General features: G+C 46.0%; 1 protein-coding gene and 1 non-coding gene across 2 annotated transcripts in view; one reads left to right on the top strand and one right to left on the bottom strand.

Annotated features, from left to right (window-relative positions):
• Positions 1-317: 317 nt before the first annotated feature.
• Positions 318-18,403, bottom strand: part of LOC129704476 (protein FAM3C-like) — a 35,920-nt gene continuing 17,834 nt past the window's right edge. Inside the window, exons 3-9 of the mRNA XM_055647579.1 lie at positions 15,271-15,378; positions 12,039-12,171; positions 9,632-9,690; positions 9,483-9,533; positions 8,701-8,785; positions 6,786-6,912; positions 318-2,140 (exon numbers count right to left, since the gene is read on the bottom strand). Coding sequence (XP_055503554.1) covers positions 2,051-2,140; positions 6,786-6,912; positions 8,701-8,785; positions 9,483-9,533; positions 9,632-9,690; positions 12,039-12,171; positions 15,271-15,378 — 653 coding nt within the window. The 3' untranslated portion in view covers positions 318-2,050. The remainder of the gene's footprint in view (positions 2,141-6,785; positions 6,913-8,700; positions 8,786-9,482; positions 9,534-9,631; positions 9,691-12,038; positions 12,172-15,270; positions 15,379-18,403) is intronic.
• Positions 15,427-15,499, top strand: trnav-cac (transfer RNA valine (anticodon CAC)). Its single transcript has one exon. It is a non-coding gene; the product is annotated as a tRNA-Val (tRNA).

Below are 18,403 nucleotides of genomic sequence, written 5' to 3' on the forward strand. Positions count from 1 at the left end.
AATATCTAACATTCCCGGTTGTCTGGGAAGCTGCAGTGAGGATGGTTTGGTGTCGGTATCAGAGGGTCTGCTTCAGACTCAGTGGCTCCAAGATGGTGCCCGACCCTGGCGCCTATTTGCGCGCTGGTCACAGCAGCAGGTTTACAAAGTCGTATTACAATCGGCACGGTGGCGCAGCGGTAGAGTTGCCGCCTTCCATCGCCGGAGACCCGGGTTCGATCCCGACTACTGATCAAGAGTCAAGAGAGTTTTATTGTCATGTGTCCCAGATAGGACAATGAAATTCTTACTTGTTGTACGTTCTCCCCGTGACCTGCGTGGGTTTTCTACAGGTGCTCCGGTTTCCTCCCACACTCCAAAGACGTACAGGTTCGTTCGGTTTAAAAATGTAAATTGTCCCCAGTGTGTGTAGGAAAATGTTGGTGTGAGGGGAACATTGGTCGGCACGGACTTGGTAGCTGTTTCCGTGCTGTATCTCTAAAACTAAAATTAAAACCACGCTTAAATCTCTACTCCAACGGCACCATTACGCACTTTAACTGCGACACCCTTGGACTATGCTTGTTTGGACCCCGCGGGCTATGGGAGTCAAGATCATCCCCGGGAGAGCTAAGGGAAGAGATTGAACTTTTTCTTCACCTTCCATCACAGTGAGGAATGTGGAGGAGTCACTGAGGTGGATGTTTATGTTAAAATGTGTTTTGTGTGTAGATATATTTTTACACATTTTTTTCAAATGTGATCTTGGTCTTGGTCTGCTTCAACCCCAATGTGGCTCCATGATGGTGCCAACCCTGCCGACTATTTGTATTAAATATAAGCATAAGTAATATTGATTGTAAACTGAATTTCTACTACATAAAATATATATTTATACACACTTACAGAAATCGGACTTGCTCACAAAACTGGCAAGGCCCCCAATGTTGGTTTTAGTTTTGAGATACAGCATGGAAACAGGCCCTTTGGCCCATCGCCGACCCTCGATCACCAGTTCACACTGGATACTATGTCATCCCATTTAGTCATCCACTCCCTACACACTAGGGGCAATTTGCAGAGGACCAGTTACCCACACGTCTTTGGGATGTGGGATGGGTTTGCTGGAGGAGGCAGGTGAGGCAGACACCATCACAACATTTGGACAGGTACATGGATAGGACAGGTTTGGAGGGATGTGGGCTAAACACGGGTCAGGCAGATCACAGGAGGAACGTGCAAACTCTGCGCAGAAAGCACCCGAGGTCAGGATTGAACTTAGGTTTCTGGCGCTGTGAAGCAGCAACTCCACTGTGTGACATCCAAATTGAAATACTGACTTGAATCCATTGATTAAGTTTCTAACACCATACAACAGCTAAAAATTCTGCCATTCAGCCTGTAAAATCACCTCTTAGATCATAAGATTTAGGAACAGAATTAGGCCATTCAGCCCATCGAGTCTGCTCCACCATTGAATCATGGCTGATCTATCTCTCCCTCCTAACCCCATTCTCCTGCCTTCTCCCCACAGCCCCTGACACCCATACTAATCAAGATCCTATCAAGAACCACCCTGTCTGAAGTCATTCGTGGCTGGCTCCGATTGTTCCTAGTCTTTTCTCAGCTCCAGCTCTTCACCTCCCTCCCTCATCCCCCATCCGAACACTCACCCCATCCCCAACCCCTACTTTCAATCATAAGAAGGGTCCCGACCCGAAATGTTACCCATCCTTTTCCTCCAGAGCTGCTGTCAGAGCCGCTGAGTTACTCCAGCAATTTTGTGTCCATCTTTGATAAGAACCTACCAATCTCCGCTTTAAAAATACCCAATGACTTGGCCTGCACTTGCGTCGGTGGCAATAAATCCCAACACTCACCACCCTCTGGCTAGAGAAATTCCTCCTCTTCTAAAGAAAATACCATTAAATTGACACTTGGCGAGTGAAAAGCTGAGAGGGGGGAAGAATAATGTTCATGAAGACGGTGATAAAAAGCATCAAGAGTATTGTTGTGTGAATGATACATCGTTGTTGCGTTTCTCCAAACAGATAGCGGACGGATAAAGTCACTAGTCGTTCTTCCTGGGAACACAACCCTCCATCTCAATCGCTTCAGGCCAGTTGTCATACTTGTTCTTTGCCTTATCGTTCTTCAGGATCTGTAACAAAAGCAGAGCCTTAATGACAGCAATGCACTCATGCCATCAACATGTTTTTATTCTAGTTAGAAGAGCGAGACTCTTCATGCATGCCAAGGCAGGCGACTATTTGCGCGCTACCCCAGGAAGCAGATCTACAAACCCGTATTATAATGGCCCCACACTCTTAAATCTCTACACCGACACTGCGAATGGCTCGACTGTAATCGCGTGTTGCCTTTCCACCGACTGGTTAGCACGCAACAAAAAACCTTTCCCTGTACCTCGGTACACGTGACAACAAACTAAACTGCAAACTGACTCTTGCTATAAGATAACAAAATAATATAAAAGAACGTCAGCGTGGTACGGCAGCGCAGTGGTAGAGTTGCTGCCTCACAGCGCCAGGGACCCGGGTTCGATCCTGACTACGGGTGCTGTCTGTGGGGAGTTTGTACGTTCTCCCCGTGACATGTGTGGATTTTCTCGGGATCTCTGGTTTCCTCCCACGCTCCAAAGACGTGCAGGTTTGTAGGTTAATCGGCTTGGTGTATATGTAAATTATCCCCAGTGTGTGTAGGACGGTGTTAATGTGCGGGGATCGCTGGTCTGTGCGGACTCGGTGGGCCGAAGGGCCTGTTTCTGCACTGTATCTCTAAACTAAACTAAACTCTGGCTGACAAATAGAATAAAGTTCTCTGTAACTTTAATGACATATTTATTTTTGCCTTGACTTGAACAATCTGCAGGCAATTTTCTAAAATGTATAAGCCACTTAAAAATGGAAAATACTGAAAACATTCAGAAAGACAACAGCCGCAGAGAAACAAAGTTGACATTTTAGATTCAGGGCCCTCTGTCTAAACTGGAAGTGATCCAGGTTTGTCCAATCTCTGCTCATAGTTCCCACCTTCTAATCCGGGCAGCCTCCTCTGCACCCTCTCCAAACATCATTCCTGCAATGGGGGCGTCCAGAACAGAACCCAATACTCTAATAGCGGCTGAACCAACGTTCTCTAAAGCTGCAACATTACTTCCCGACTCATGCACTACTTGCCCTGACCGATGAAGGCAAGTATCTCACATGCCTTCTTTATCAACCCATCTACTTGAATGAATTCATAAGTTTATTGGCCAAGTATTCACATACAAAGAATTTGCCTTGGTGCTCCGCCCGCAAGTGACCACATGACATACAGCCACTTTCAGCGTGCAATGAACTTGGACCACAAGATCCCTCTGTGCAGCAATATGGACAACTTTCTTGCCATTAATTGGATTCTTTCGCCCCTGGCATTTGACCTCTGCAAGTACAGCTTTTGGAACTAGCTTGGATTAAACTCCATCTGCCATTTCTCCGCACATTTGTGCAGTTGATCCATATCCCACTGTATACTTTGACAGCCTTCCTCAACTCTCCGCAACTCAACCAATTGTGGTGTGGTCTGCAAAGATACCAAACAAGCAAAAATACTAAACAAACAAGATCTGAAGAAGGGTCTCGACCCAAGACATCACCTAATCCTGTTCTTTAGAGATACTGTCTGTCCCACTGGGTTTAGTGTAGTTTAGTTCAGAGATACAATGCGGAAACAGGCCCTTCGTCCACCGGGTCTGCGCCGACCAGTGATCCCCGCATATTAACACTATCCCACACACACTATGGACAACTTTTACATTGACCAAGCCAAACCTGTCCGTCGTTGGAGTGTGGGAGGAAACCGAAGATCTCGGAGAAAACCCACGCGGTCACGGGGAGAACGTGCAAACTCCGTACAGACAGCACCCGTAGTCGGGATCGAACCCGGGTCTCCGGCGCTCCAAGCGCTGTAAGGCGGCAACTCTACTGCTGCGCCACCGTGCCGCCCTTTTTCTCTAAGAGTCACTCCAGATTTTTGTGTCTGTCTTCGGTTTAAACCAGCACCTGCAGTTCCTTCCTGCACAAGCAATCTCCACGTATGTCCGAGTTGTTTACTTTGTTTCTATTGATTATAAATTTAATGTAAAATTGTTCGGTAAAAAAAATTGTTTGAAGCAAATATGCGTTTCTAAACATTTTACTTGTTGCTGAACTTTTCAAAAAAAATTTAATTTCAAATTTTTTAATTATTTTTTTTTAATGTTTTTAACTTTTCACTTAAAATGTTTCTAGAATATTTCTGAATGTTTAACCCTGTCCAATTTCCCTGACTGTGTGGTTTCACCAGCTGATACCTGGTGACGTAGAGAGTACGTCAAAGCCCTAATTCTCTGACACCAATATTGACACTACTGGAGGCATTGCAGCAAGTTCCGATGTTAAGTTATTTAACATGAACCAGTTGCTCCCCAGACTTGACTACAATCCATGACACTCCCGAACGACACAATAGGCTGGGCCAACGCAAAGGTAGGTGAAGCCGCTGAATTAAAGAGGAGGAATGTGGTGAGAACAGCCCTCTATAGGAATGCAAAGCATTCAGTGTACAATTCTCCCACAAGAGCAGAGAGATTGTTTTTGCAACACCCTCTGGAGAAAAAGAATAGGTGACATTTCGGGTCGGGACCCTTCTTCAGACTGAGAGTAGAGGTGAGGAGGGGGGGATGGGGGTGAGAAAGGACCAGAACAAATCAGGGCTGTCAACAGGTGGCCTCAGGAAGGGTGGAGCCCACAATGATCAGTTGTTGGCTGACGACAGGGAGAACTGGTAAGACGACTAGGGTGGGGAAGGGAGGAGAGAAGGGAGGGGAGGGAATGCAGGAGTTACTTGAATTTAGAGAAATCAATGTTCATACTGTTGGGTTGTAAATAAATATTCGCCCGGGCAACTTACAACGCAGCGGTATCAACGTCGATTTCATATTTTGGTTTCACGTTCTCCCTGTGATAGCGTGGGTTTCCTCCGGGTGCTCCGGTTTCCTCCCACATCCCAAAGACGTCCAAGTTTGTTGGTTAATTGGCCTCGGTAAATTGCCCCTCGTGTGTAAGGAGTGGATGTGAAAGTGGGATAGTGTATAACCACGCTGGGGGCGCTGGGGAGATGGCCGCCCTGCCGGCAGTCTGTTTATTAATTTTTAGTGCGTTAAAAGTTTGTTTTAATGTTCTTCGGTTTGTTTTATGTGGGGAAGGGGGGAGGGGATCAGGGGAAACTTTATTTCAAGTTCTTACCTTCCCGGAGACGTGATCAATTTTCGGATCAGATTCTCCGGGCTCTGCGGCCTACCATCGCTGGAGCTGGGAGCCATCTCGGACGGTCGTGAGCCCCACCGCGGGGCGCGGACTTAACATCGGAGCGGATCCCTTGCCCAGGATCGCTCCCACCGCGGCCTGCGGACTTACCATCAAGAGCTCGCAGTCTCGGGAGAAGCTGTCAAAGCTGCCACAGCCAGACATAAAAACAGCTTTTTGTCCACGAGTAGTAGCTCTACTCAATAACCAAAAATCTGTAGCCTCCTTTTGCTTTGGTATTTAATTTAATTCACATGTTTAATTGATAACGTTTTATTATTAATGTTTAATATTTTATATGTCATTCCTAACTGTCACTATGTGTCATGTTGTCACTTGAGGGCGGAGCACCAAGGCAAATTCCTTGTATGTGAATATACTTGGCCAATAAACTTAAACTTATTATTCAACGGGAGCAGTGCTGAACTACTATCTACCTCACTGGAGACCTTCAAACAATCTTTGATTGAACTTTACTGGACTTTCTCTTGCACTAAACGTTATTCCCTTATCATGTATCTGTATACTGTAAATAGCTCGATTGTAATCATGTATTGTCTTTCCGCTGACTGGATAGCATGCAACAAACGCTTTTCACTGTACCTCAGTGCACGTGACAATAAACTAAACTCAAATGCTGCCTGACCTGCAGGGTATTTCCAGCATTTTCTCTTTTCATTTCAGATTTCCATCATCTGCTTTTGGTTTTTCATTAGATATTAAGTGATAGAAGCAGAATTAGGCCATTCGGCCCATCATCTACTCCACCATACAATCATGGCTGATCTATCTCTCCCTCCTAACCCCTTTCTCCTGCCTTCTCCACATAAACACACTGACACCCGCACTAATCAAGAATCTATCTATCTCTCTCTGCCTTAAAAATATCCGCTGACTTGGCCTCCACAGCCTTCTGTGGCAAAGAATTCTACAGATTCACCACCCTCTGACTAAAGAAATTCCACCTCATCTCAATAGACAATAGGTTCAGGAGTAGGCCATTCAATGTGATCATGTCTGATCATCCCCAATCAGTACCTCGTTCCTGCCTTCTCCCCATATCCCCTGACTCCGCTATTTTTAAGAGCCCTGTCTAGCTCTCTCTTGAAAGAACCTGCCTCCACCGAGGCAGAGAATTCCACAGACTCACCACTTTCTGTGAGAAAAAGTGTTTCCTCATCTCCGTTCTAAATGGGTTATTTCTTACAAAAATTCACCTTCCAAAAAGAACATCCATTGGTTCTGAGGCTGTGCCCTCTGGTCCTAGACTCTCCCACCAGTGGAAACATCCTCTCCACATCCACTCTATCCAGGCCTTTCACTATTCTGTAAGTTTCAATGTCAATGAGGTCCCCCCTTCATTCTTCTAAACTCTAGCGAGTACAGGCCCAGTGCCGTCAAATGCTAATCATATGTTATTATTATTTATTGTTTGTTGTTTCCATTCTTTATCCATACCTGTTCAAATGGACTTATCCCCTTAATCGGTTTTGCTCCCAGAAAGACCCAGTTGTCTCGAAAGCCCAGGGAAAAAATTAGAGAACTTCCCAGTTCAGTAAATAATTTTTTTGTGTCATCATTCATCCTGTAAATGAAATTGAAACTGCTTTAAGAAATTTTTAAAAGTAGATTTAACTGTGAAAGAGCCAGATGAAACCACAATGGAACCACAGGCAAGTTGGGCCAAAGGGCCTGTTTCTTCTGCAGTTGTATAGGGCTCTGGTGAGACCACATCTGGAGTATTGTGTCCAGTTTTGGTCTCCTAATCTGAGGAAGGACTTCCTTGTGGTTGAGGCAGTGCAGCGTAGGTTCACGAGATTGATCCCTGGGATGGCGGGACTGTCATATGAGGAAAGATTGAAAAGACTAGGCTTGTATTCACTGGAGTTTAGAAGGATGAGGGGGGGATCTTATAGAAACATATAAAATTATAAAAGGACTGGACAAGCTAGATGCAGGTAAAATGCTCCCAATGTTGGGTGAGTCCAGAACCAGGGGACACAGTCTTAGAATAAAGGGGAAGCCTTTTAAAACTGAGGTGAGAAAAAAACGTTTCCACCCAGAGAGTTGTGAATTTGTGGAATTCCCTGCCACAGAGGGCAGTGGAGGCCAAATCACTGGATGGATTTAAGAGAGAGTTAGATAGAGCTCTAGGGGCTAGTGGAGTCAAGGGATATGGGGAGAAGGCAGGCACGGGCTATTGATTTGGGACAATCAGCCATGATCACAATGAATGGCGGTGCTGGCTCGAAGGGCCGAATGGCCTCCTCCTGCACCTATTTTCTATGTTTCTATAACACTCAATGTGGAATGGGAGAAATGTTTATGTGTTGGGTTGATGGGGGTGTGCAGGAAAGAGAGAGACAAAGGGGAGTGCTACTTAACATTGGTGAATTCAATGTTCATACCAAAGGTAGACACTAAGTGCTGCAGTAACTCAGCGGGTCAGGCAGCAACGCTGGACAAAAAGGATGCATAGCGTTTTGGGTCCTAACCCTTTGTCTGAAGAAGGGTCCCGATCCGTAACATCACCCATCCCTTTTCTCAAGAGATGCTGCCTGACCTACTGGGTTTACTTTAGAGATACAGCGCGGAAACAGGACCTTTGGCCCACCGAGTCCGCGCCGACCAGCACGCCAATACACGATGGACAATTTACAATTTTACCCCAGCCAATTAACCTACAAACCTGTACATGTATGGAGTGTGGGAGGTAACTGAAGCACCCAGAGAAAACCCACGTGGGTCACGGGGAGAACGTACAAACTCCACACAGACAACACCCGTAGTCAGGATCGAACCCGGGTCTCGGGCGCTTTAAGGCAGCAACTCTACCGCTGCGCCACCAGTGTCGATCTTTGGTAAAAACCTACTGTTGGGTTGTAAGTTGCCCAAGGGGAACACGAGGTGCTGTTCCTCAAGTTTGCGTGTGGCTTCACTCTGGCAACGGAGGAGGCACAGTCTGGGTGGAGGCGATGAGGAGATGTTATGGAGTCGGGGACAAGTGAGGCTTTGAACTATGGTGGGAGGGGCAAAGTCCAAAGGGATGTGCGGGACAATTTATTTTTTACACAGAGGGTGGTGGGTGGGTGCCTGGAACGTGCTGCCAGGGGTGGTGGTGGAGGCAGATATGACAGAGGCTTTTAAGAGGCATTTAGATAGGCGCATGGATATGCAGGGAGAGGAGGGATACGGATCACGTGCGGCCAGAGGACGTCAGTTCACCTGGGATCATATTCAGCATGGGCATCGTGGGAAGAAGGGCCAGTTACTGTGTTGTACTGTTCTACGTTCTACATTGGCTTTCCATTGCATTAAAGTTCCACATCACCAACCCGCCATTTTAACGAGCAAAGGAATGTTAAAAACTCACTTTGTTGACGGTTCATCAAACGAGGCAAGTAGCACAATAGTGGGAGGCTTTATAGCTTTTAAGAAATCCACAAGCAGTTCAATTTCTGAAGAAGAAAAAGGAGCATAGTTTGATTTTCAAGTCGTAAAATTCGATTCACAATCTATTATTTGAACCCGTGTATCTCTGGCGCTGTCAGGCGGCAACTCTACCGCTGCGCCACCGTGCCGCACTTTTGAATGAATGAATGAATGGATATTTCATTGTGCCAAGTCACAGTGGCATTTTTTGGTTTTGCTTACCAAGGTATGCAAATAGTGGCCACTTAAAGGGCAACGACAAAGTTACAAAATACCCCACGCAGGTCTTCTTTTCTTTACCCCCTTCCCTCCCCCCTCCCTCGTTGCAGACCCCCCCCCCCACACACCGTGTCCTCCTTTACTCCCCCCCCCTTTTCTTTTCATTTGATTTTTTTAAATAAAATATTTCGATTGAATTATCTAGCGTGCAAATGCCAGTCCAGACAATTTTTAAACTCTTCTGCAAAAATAAAATTGCAAATGACTAAATAATACAATCTGAAATCCAAGATAATCTTTAATCAGTATTCAACTGTAGCGGTACTGTAGCAGGTTGTTAGTTGTTAGAACATCATGACGACCTTCCAAAACTGACCAGGTCAGGAAGTAGGTGTTAGTATAAATCATACAGTACAGTGGGGCGAGTGATGCTATTCTACTATTAGTTCTCATGCATAAACCAGTCTACAAAAACAAACTGTATTTCATGAAAAAATGCCTTACTTCCACTCCACATATTGAAGAAGTTGGTGGTTATTAGTTGACCATTGCTTGCTGGGGAAATAAAGGCAGTCATGTTACCCATCATAATATGTGACTTGGCAACATCAAGCTATTGAAACAGTTCTCATGTTCTTGGGTCGTTCACTCACCATTCACTAAAGCAATGTTTATCCCTTTCCCGATATTATTTTTTACCGTACTCATCAGCCTGTTTGCGGGAGAAAGAAAAAGATATCTCAAACAATAGCGATACGGAAAAGTGCGGGAGGAACTCAGCGGGTCAGGCAACTTCTGCTGAGGGAATGGACAGGCGATGTTTCGGGTCCTTGAGTCTGAAGAAGGGTCCCGCCCCATAACCTCATCAGTCCATTCCCTCCGCAGATGCTGCCTGACCCGCTGAGATAATCGTGCCACACTGGCCTGCACACCAAGCAAGAATGATATTTGAACTTAGAGTAGACAAAAATGCTGGAGGAACTCAGCGGGTGAGGCAGCATCTATGGAGCGAAGGAATAGGTGACGTTTCGGGTCGAGACCCTTCTTGAGTCTGAAGAAGTGTCTCGACCAGAAACGTCACATATTCCTTCGCTCCATAGATGCTGCCTCACCCGCTGAGTTTCTCCAGCATTTTTGACTACCTCCGATTTTTCCAGCATCTGCAGTTCCTTCTTAAACATTTGAACGTAGAGTACGGGATTGAGTTCAAACACGGATCTGTTAATGTGCCGTTAAACTAATCTCCTCTGCCTGTATGTGATCCATATCCCCCCCATTCTCTGCATATCCATGTGCCTATCGAAAAGCCTCTTAGACACCACTTTAGAATCTGCCTCCACCACCTCCCCTGGCTGTGAGTTGCAGACACCCACCGAGGTTGTGTAAAAAAACCTGCTCCTCACATCTCCTTTAAACTTTGCCCCTCTCACCTTAAACCCATGCCCTATAGCCCTTGACATTCTCACCATGGGAATTGTCAAGGACTGGGAAATGGTTTGTGAATCGACCAGCCATGATCATATTGTATTGCGGAGCTGGCTCAAAGCACCGACTTTCTATGAATTGTGAATGAATGGAATTCAATGCCACAGAAGGCTGCGTCAATGGATATTTTTTTTTTAAGGTGAAGTTTGACAGATTCCTGATTAGTACGGGTGTCAGAGGTTACGGGAAGAAGATGAGATGGAATTTCTTTAGTCAGAGGGCGGTGAATCTGTAGAATTCTTCGCCACAGAAGGCTGTCGAGGCCAAGACAGTAGATATTTTTAAGGCAGAGATAGATAGATTCTTGATTAGTGCGGGTGTCAGTGTTGGTGTGGAGAAGGCAGGAGAGAGGGGTTAGGAGGGGGAGATAGATCAGCTATGATTGAATGGCGGAGTAGACCCGTATGAACTTATGAATTTGCCAGAAAGAGCAGGGTTTAATTGCAGAGAACAGAGAGGAAGATAAAACAAAAATGGAAAACATATGATTTAACGGCACCCGTTACTTGAAGTAAAATAATCACTACTCTGTGGTCGTGGGAATTTAACGGAGTCTCAGTGAGCACAGAAATAAATATTAAAGATTATATTAAAAATGTAAACATTAGGTTTAGAGTGGAGTATTCAATAAAACATTTATTTTTGAAGAATTATATTCCTAAGAAAAATAATAATAGGTTCCCAAGCTGGTTAGGAGTTGCAAAAGGTATGGTTCATAGAGTCACAGTGATACAGTGTGGAAACAGGCCCTTCGGCCCAACTTGCCCACACCGGCCAACAATGTCCCAGCTACACTAGTCACACTTGCCTGCATTTGGTCCATATCCCTCCAATCTTGTCCTATCCATATATCTGTCTAATTCTTTCTTAAACTTTGGGATAGTCCCAGCCTCAACTACCTCCTCCGGCAGCTTGTTCCATACACCCACCACCCTTTGTGTGAAAAGTTACCCCTCGGATTCCTGTTAAATCTTTTCCCCTTCACCTTGAACCTGTGTCCTCTGGTCCTCGATTCCCCTACTCTGGGCACGAGACTGTGCATCTACCCGATCTATTCCTCTCATGATTTTATACCTCACAGAGGTAGAAGCTTTTCACTGTACCTCGGTACACATAACAATAAACTAAACTGATGTAGTTAAGGGGTGTCCCACTGCGGCAACTTAATTGGCAAGTTTAGAAGAGTTTAAAAAAGTGTCATATTGAAGACCTCCTTCGACTATGATGCAGACTATCTACGACTACCATTGACTACCCTCGATTGCCTACGACTAACATGTTGACCAACTACGACCTACTTCGACTAAACCTACGAGTGAAACAAATATCGATTTTTTTTCCTTGGCGACCTTTTTTTAGTCGCGGGCATTTTTCAGCATGTTGAAAAATGTGCCACAACCTAGCTGAGGCCTCAAGTACGCGGCGACTACTCTCGAGCATGAAGAAGAGTTACAAAGACCTCCTAGGACCTCGTGTTGACCATGTTGCGAGTACGAGTCGAGGGCAAAATCGCCAATTAGGTCGCCACAGTGGGACAGCCCCTTAAGTAGAGAGTTATAGGGAGGAATGACTTACGTTTGACCGTTGAAACAAATGTTGGCCCCGACAATATTTGCTGCTCCACTGGTGATCTTAAACGGAAATTGATCATCAGGACATTGCGTTTCCATTTGGCAGACGAACTTCTTAGGTATTGAATCTGTAAACTCTAAAAAAACAAAACATTTCTCGTAATTTAAAAGATGTAAATTACGATGTCAGGACTTTCATATGAAAAAAGACTGGATAGACTCGGCTTGTACTCGCTAGAATTTAGGAGATTGAGGGGGGATCTTATAGAAACTTATAAAATTCTTAAGGGGTTGGACAGGCTAGATGCAGGAAGATTGTTCCTAATGTTGGGGAAGTCAAGGACAAGGGGTCACAGTTTAAGGATAAAGGGGAAATCCTTTAGGACCGAGATGAGAAAAACATTTTTCACACAGAGAGTGGTGAATCTCTGGAACTCTCTGCCACAGAGGGTAGTTGCGGCCACAGTTCATTGGCTATATTTAAGAGGGAGTTAGATGTGGCCCTTGTGGCTAAAGGGATCAGGGGGTATGGATAGAAGGCAGGTACAGGATACTGAGTTGGATGATCAGCCATGATCCTATTGAATGGCGGTGCAAGCTCCAAGGGCCGAATAGCCTACTCCTGCACCTATTTTCTATGTTTCTATGTAACTTAAAACATGCTGAGGAAAGGTCATTTACCTAAGAAGTCAAAGTTAGACATAAATGCTGGAGAAACTCAGCGGGTGAGGCAGCATCTATGGAGTGAAGGAAATAGGTGACATTTCGGGTCGAGACCCTTCTTCAGACTGATGTGGGGGTTGAGGGGGTGGGAAGAAGAAAGGAAGAGGCGGGGCCAGTGGGCCGAGGGAGAGCTGGGAAGGGGAGGGGAAGAGAAAGTAGGGACTACCTGAAATTAGAGAAGTCAATGTTCATACCGCTAGCGTGCAAACTGCCTAATCTAATCAGTCTAATCAGCTACAGGGGAACAATACCATACATTATACCAAGACAGGAGGCTTTGTTGACTTGACCTTTGTTACAAAGGAGAGCACAGGCATGTTTAGTTTAGTTTAGTCTACAGATACAGCACAGGAACAGGCCCTTCGGCCCACCGAGTCTGCACTGACCAGCCATCACCCCGCCCACTAACACTATCCTACACACACTGGGGACAATTTACAATTTTACCAAAGCCAATTAACCTACAAACCTGCACGTCTTTGGAGTGTGGGCGGAAACTGGAGATCCCGGTGAAAACCCACGCAGGTCACGGGGAAGAACGTGCAAACTCCGTACAGACAGCGCCCGTAGTCAGGATTGAACCCGGGTCTCTGGCGCTGTGAGGCAGCAACTCTACCGCTGCGCCACCGTGCTGCCCTTCTCTTCAGTACACTTACTACAGGGTGCAGGCGATCTGGGGCTGTGTTCCTGCGTGCTTATGGCTCAGGCATTGGGTACACTTGCCTTCATCAGTCACGGCATCGTACATAAGAAGCAGGAAGGCATGTGGCAGCTTGATAGGACTTTGGGTCATAGAAACATAGAAAATAGGTGCAGGAGTAGAGGCCATTCGGCCCTTCGAGCCTGCACCACCATTCAATATGATCATGGCTGATCATCCAACTCAGTATCCTGTACCTGCCTTCTCTCCATACCTCCTGATCCCTTTAGCCACAAGGGCCACATCTAACTCCCTCTTAAATATAGCCAATGCACTGTGGCCTCAACTACCTTCTGTGGCAGAGAATTCCAGAGATTCACCACTCTCTGTGTGAAAAACGTTTTTCTCATCTCAGTCCTAAAAGATTTCCCCCTTATCTTTAAACTGTGACCCCTTGTTCTGGACTTCCCCAAGATCGGGAACAATCTTCCTGCATCTAGCCTGTCCAACCCCTTGTAAGTTTCTATAAGATCCCCCCTCAATATTCTAAATTCTAGCGAGTACAAGCCGAGTCTATCCAGTCTTTCTTCATATGAAAGTCCTGACATCCCAGGAATCAGTCTGGTGAACCTACTGGGTCAGCTGTTTTTGATGTGTAGCGTGCAGTTCTGGTCATCTAAGTGCAGGCTTAGGAGAGAGTGCAGAGGGAGGTTTAATGGGACATCGCCTGGGGTAGGGGGCATTAGCTATAAGCAGAGGTTGGACTAACATGGAGTGTTATATGCTGAGAGAATGGAGCGGCTGGGCTTGTACACTCTGGAGTTTAGAAGGATGAGAGTGGATCTTTTGAAACATATATGATTGTTTAGGGTTTGGACACGCTAGAGGCAGGAAACATGTTCCTGATGTTGGGGGAGTCCAGAACCAGGGGCCACAGTTTAAGAATAAGGGGTAAGCCATTTAGAACGGAGACGAGGAAACACTTTTCCTCACAGAGAGTTGTGAGTCTGTGGAATTCTCGGCCTCAGAGGGCGGTGGAGGCGGGTTCTCTGGATACTTTCAAGAGAGAGCAATATTTGGGTTCTTAAAGATTGTGGAGTCAGGAGGATATGGGGAGGATGCAGGAACGGGGTACTGATTGGGAATGATCAGCCATGATAACATTGAATGGCGGTGCTGGATCGAAGGGCCGAATGGCCTACTCCTGCGCCTATTGTCTAGTGTTTATAGAGGGCATCGCTGTAAGATGACAGTGGTAGAGTTTAAAGGAGATTTGAGGAGCAAGAATTTTTACACAGGTGGGTGTTGGGTGCCTGGAACGCACTGGCAGGGGTGGTGGTGGAGGCAGATATGGTTGTGGCATTTAAGATGCTATTAGATAGGCACGTGGATATGCAGGGAATGGAGGGCTTTGGATCACGCACAGGCAGAGGAGATAAGTCTATCTTGGCATCATGGTCAGCATGGACATTGTGGGTCGAAGGGCCTGTTCCTGTGGAGGAAGGAACTGCAGATGCTGGTTCAGATCGAAGATAGACACAAAATGCTGGAGTAACTCAGCGGGACAGGCAGTATCTCTGGAGAGAAGGAATGGGAGACCCTTCTTCACACTGAGAGTCGGGGGGAAAAGGGGAACGCAAGGTAGGACGTGATGTGGAGGGATATAGAACAAATGAATTAAAGATATGCAAAAAGTGACGATGTTCACAATGGTTCATTGTTGGCTGTGTGCTAGGTGATAACAACATGCAGACATTGCTTCCGTGCTGTGCTGTTCTGTGTTAATATAACGTTCCTTTGCGGTACAAAGTGTTCATATTTAAAAACCGAATCTAATATTATTTAATGGAAGATGTTAAACAAGTGTCCATACCGTTGAAATATTTCATATGTTTCAATCTTACTTCAGAAAACATAAATTCCTTGGCGATGTACAACATGACTCCACTGGTAAACAACACCACAAGGCCACGCAGGATCACTGTAAGGGGGTAGTAAAAACAATTAGTCTTCTGTAGTGTAGACAGCGGTGTCTGTAGTGTAGCGGTTATCACATTCGCCTCACACGCAAAAGGTCCCCAGTTCGATCCTGGGCAGGAACATTATTTAGGGCGGCACGGTGGCACAGCGGTAGAGTTGCTGCCTCACAGCGCCGGAGACCCGTGCTCAATCCCGACTACGGGCGCTGTCTGTACGGAGTTTGCACGTTCTCCCCGTGACCTGCGTGGGTTTTCTCCGAGATCTTCGGTTTCCTCCCACACTACAAGGATGTACAGGTTTGTAGGTAAATTGGCTTGGTATAAATGTAAATTGTCCCTGGTGTGTGTAGGATAGTGTTAATGTGCGGGGATCGCTGGTCGGCACGGACTCAGTGGGCCGAAGGGCCTGTTTCTGCGCTGTATCTCTAAACTAAACTAAATTGAAAGCATCACAATTTAACATTAAAAGCCCTTGGTAAATATTCTGAAGATAGACACAAAAAGCTGGAGTAACTCAGTGGGTCAGGTAGTGTCTCTGGAGAAAAGGAATAGGTGACTACTCGGGTTGAGACCCTTCTTCAGACTGAGAGACAGGGGAAAGGGAAACGAGAGATATAGACGGTGATGTAGAGAGATATAGAACAAATGAATGAAAGATATGCAAAAAAAGTAACAATGGTAGAGAAAACAGGCCATTGTTAGGTGTGGATAGGTGAAAATGAGTTACAAACAACGAGACTCAACAAGATGACTTTAAAGCTGGTACAACTTGGTGGGGGAGGGAAGGAGAGAGAGGGGATGCAAGGGTTAAGTAAGTAAGTAAGTAAGTTTATTGGCCAAGTATTCACATACAAGGAATTTGCCTTGGTGCTCCACCCACAGGTAACAACATGACATACAGTGACAGTTACAAATGACTCAGAAAACACTAAATATTAATAATAATAAAACATTAATGATAAAACACCATTGATCAAGCATGTGAACCAACAAAATACCAGATCAAAGGGCGGCTACAGATTTTTGGCTGTTGAGTAGAGCAACTACTGTTTTTATGTCTGGCTGTGGCAGCTTTGACAGTCCGGAGTCGCCTTCCAGAGGGAAGTGATTCAAAGAGTTTGTGGCCAGAGTGAGAGGGGTCAGAGATGATCTTGCCCGCTCGCTTCCTGGGTTACTTGAAGTTAGAGAAATCAAAACAGTTCCAGCCGGGTTGTCAGCTGCCTAAGCAAAGTATGAGGTGCTGGTCCACCAATTTGCGTTTGGCCTCACCCTGACAATGGAGGACAGGAAGGTCAGTAAATATTCTGATCTGAACAGTGGCTCTCAGTCACTAGAGGTTCATGGGTGTGTCTGTACAAGCGAACCACAGTGACATCCAACTACACTATCTACCAGAAGTACAAGCCAGCAACTGCAGATGCTGGTTTACAAAAAAAGACACCGAGTGCTGGAGTAACTCAGCGGGTCAGGCAGCATCTGTGGAGAACATGGATAGGTGATGATTCACAGAGTGCTGGAGTAACTCAGCGGGTCAGGCAGCATCTGTGGAGAACATGGATAGGTGATGATTCACAGATTACTGGAGTAACTTAGCGGGTCAGGCAGCATCTGTGGAGCTAAGGAAATAGGCAACGTTTCGGGCTGAAACCCGTAAGGGTTTCGGCCCGAAACGTTGCCTATTTCCAGAAGGATTTCGGCCCGAAACGTTGCCTATTTCCTTAGCTCCATTGATGCTGCTGCACCATAACTCAGCGGGTCAGGGCAGCATCTGTGGAGAACATGGATAGGGGACGTTTCACAGAGTGCTGGAGTAACTCAGCGGGTCAGGCAGCATCTGTGGAGAACATGGATAGGTGACGTTTCACAGAGTGCTGGAGTAACTCAGCGGGTCAGGCAGCATCTGTGGAGAACAAGGAACATCAGCAGAATAGGGCAGCACAGCGGCGTAGCGATAGAGTCGCTGCCTCACAGCGCCAGAGAACCAGGTTCGATCCTGACTATGGGTGCTGTCTGTATGGAGTTTGCATGTCAGAGCCCTCCACCGCCGCGAGTCAAGGCGCCAGGTGGTGGAGGCCTCTGCCGGAGCCGGCTGCCTGCCCCTTTTCCGGGGATATGTCTGTGCCCGGGTGGGGATAGTAAGGGAATACTCCCTGTCCAGGGGCACGCTGGCGGAGTTCCGGGACCGCTGGACTCCGCAGGGTGTTGAATGTATCCTTGACAAGGAGTGTAAGATAGCTGTATAGTCGCTTATTAAGGATGTTTGTTTGTATTGTATTATGGTGGTGGGTTCTGGTTTGTTTTATTGTGTGTAATATTATTTTTTTAAATAATTGAATACATTTTTTGCAAACGTTTTTTAAAACAATGATTTTTAAAAAAAAGTGTGGATGGCCATTGGCTCGCTAGAAGCTCATCCACCCTTTCACAGACAATAGACAATAGGTGCCGGAGTAGCCAGCACCGCCATTCAATGTGATCATGGCTGATCATCACCAATCAGCACCCCAGTTCCTGCCTTCTCCCCATATCCCCTTGTTAATATTGGCTAAATTAAAGACACCATAAAATGGGGGATCCCTGCACTTGTCAGAATTGCTTAACCCTTGTCAGCTGAACTTTATAGGCTTTGAATGGCGCCAGCCAGTCTAGGCTCAGACTGATATGCAGGATTGTAAGGGGTCCAGGTGTTCTCCATGTTTCTCTTCAATTGATAACATGTATAGTGGTTTTGCAAACTGACCTTGAATGCATCATTTCTATTGGGCCGCTGCAAAAGCATTGTAAAACAGTGTACATAACGTTACAGGACGGTCATCCTGTTAATTGATGATTGGTCGAACTGTTGAGCCTTGGAGAAGTTGTTTGAATCTCAAGACACATGTTTCAATGTTTGTGCTTAGCTTCCTTCGAAAGCTTTCTCTCTTATCCAATGCATGAAGCTGTTGTATAATTGGGTTAGGGAAATACCTGTTATGTAAGGGGTTAATCGATATCTGTAATTGGGTGATGAAGAGACCACCCCCGTAT

This window comes from Leucoraja erinacea, chromosome 16 (genome assembly GCF_028641065.1).
Source record: "Leucoraja erinacea ecotype New England chromosome 16, Leri_hhj_1, whole genome shotgun sequence".
NCBI lineage: Eukaryota > Metazoa > Chordata > Chondrichthyes > Rajiformes > Rajidae > Leucoraja > Leucoraja erinaceus.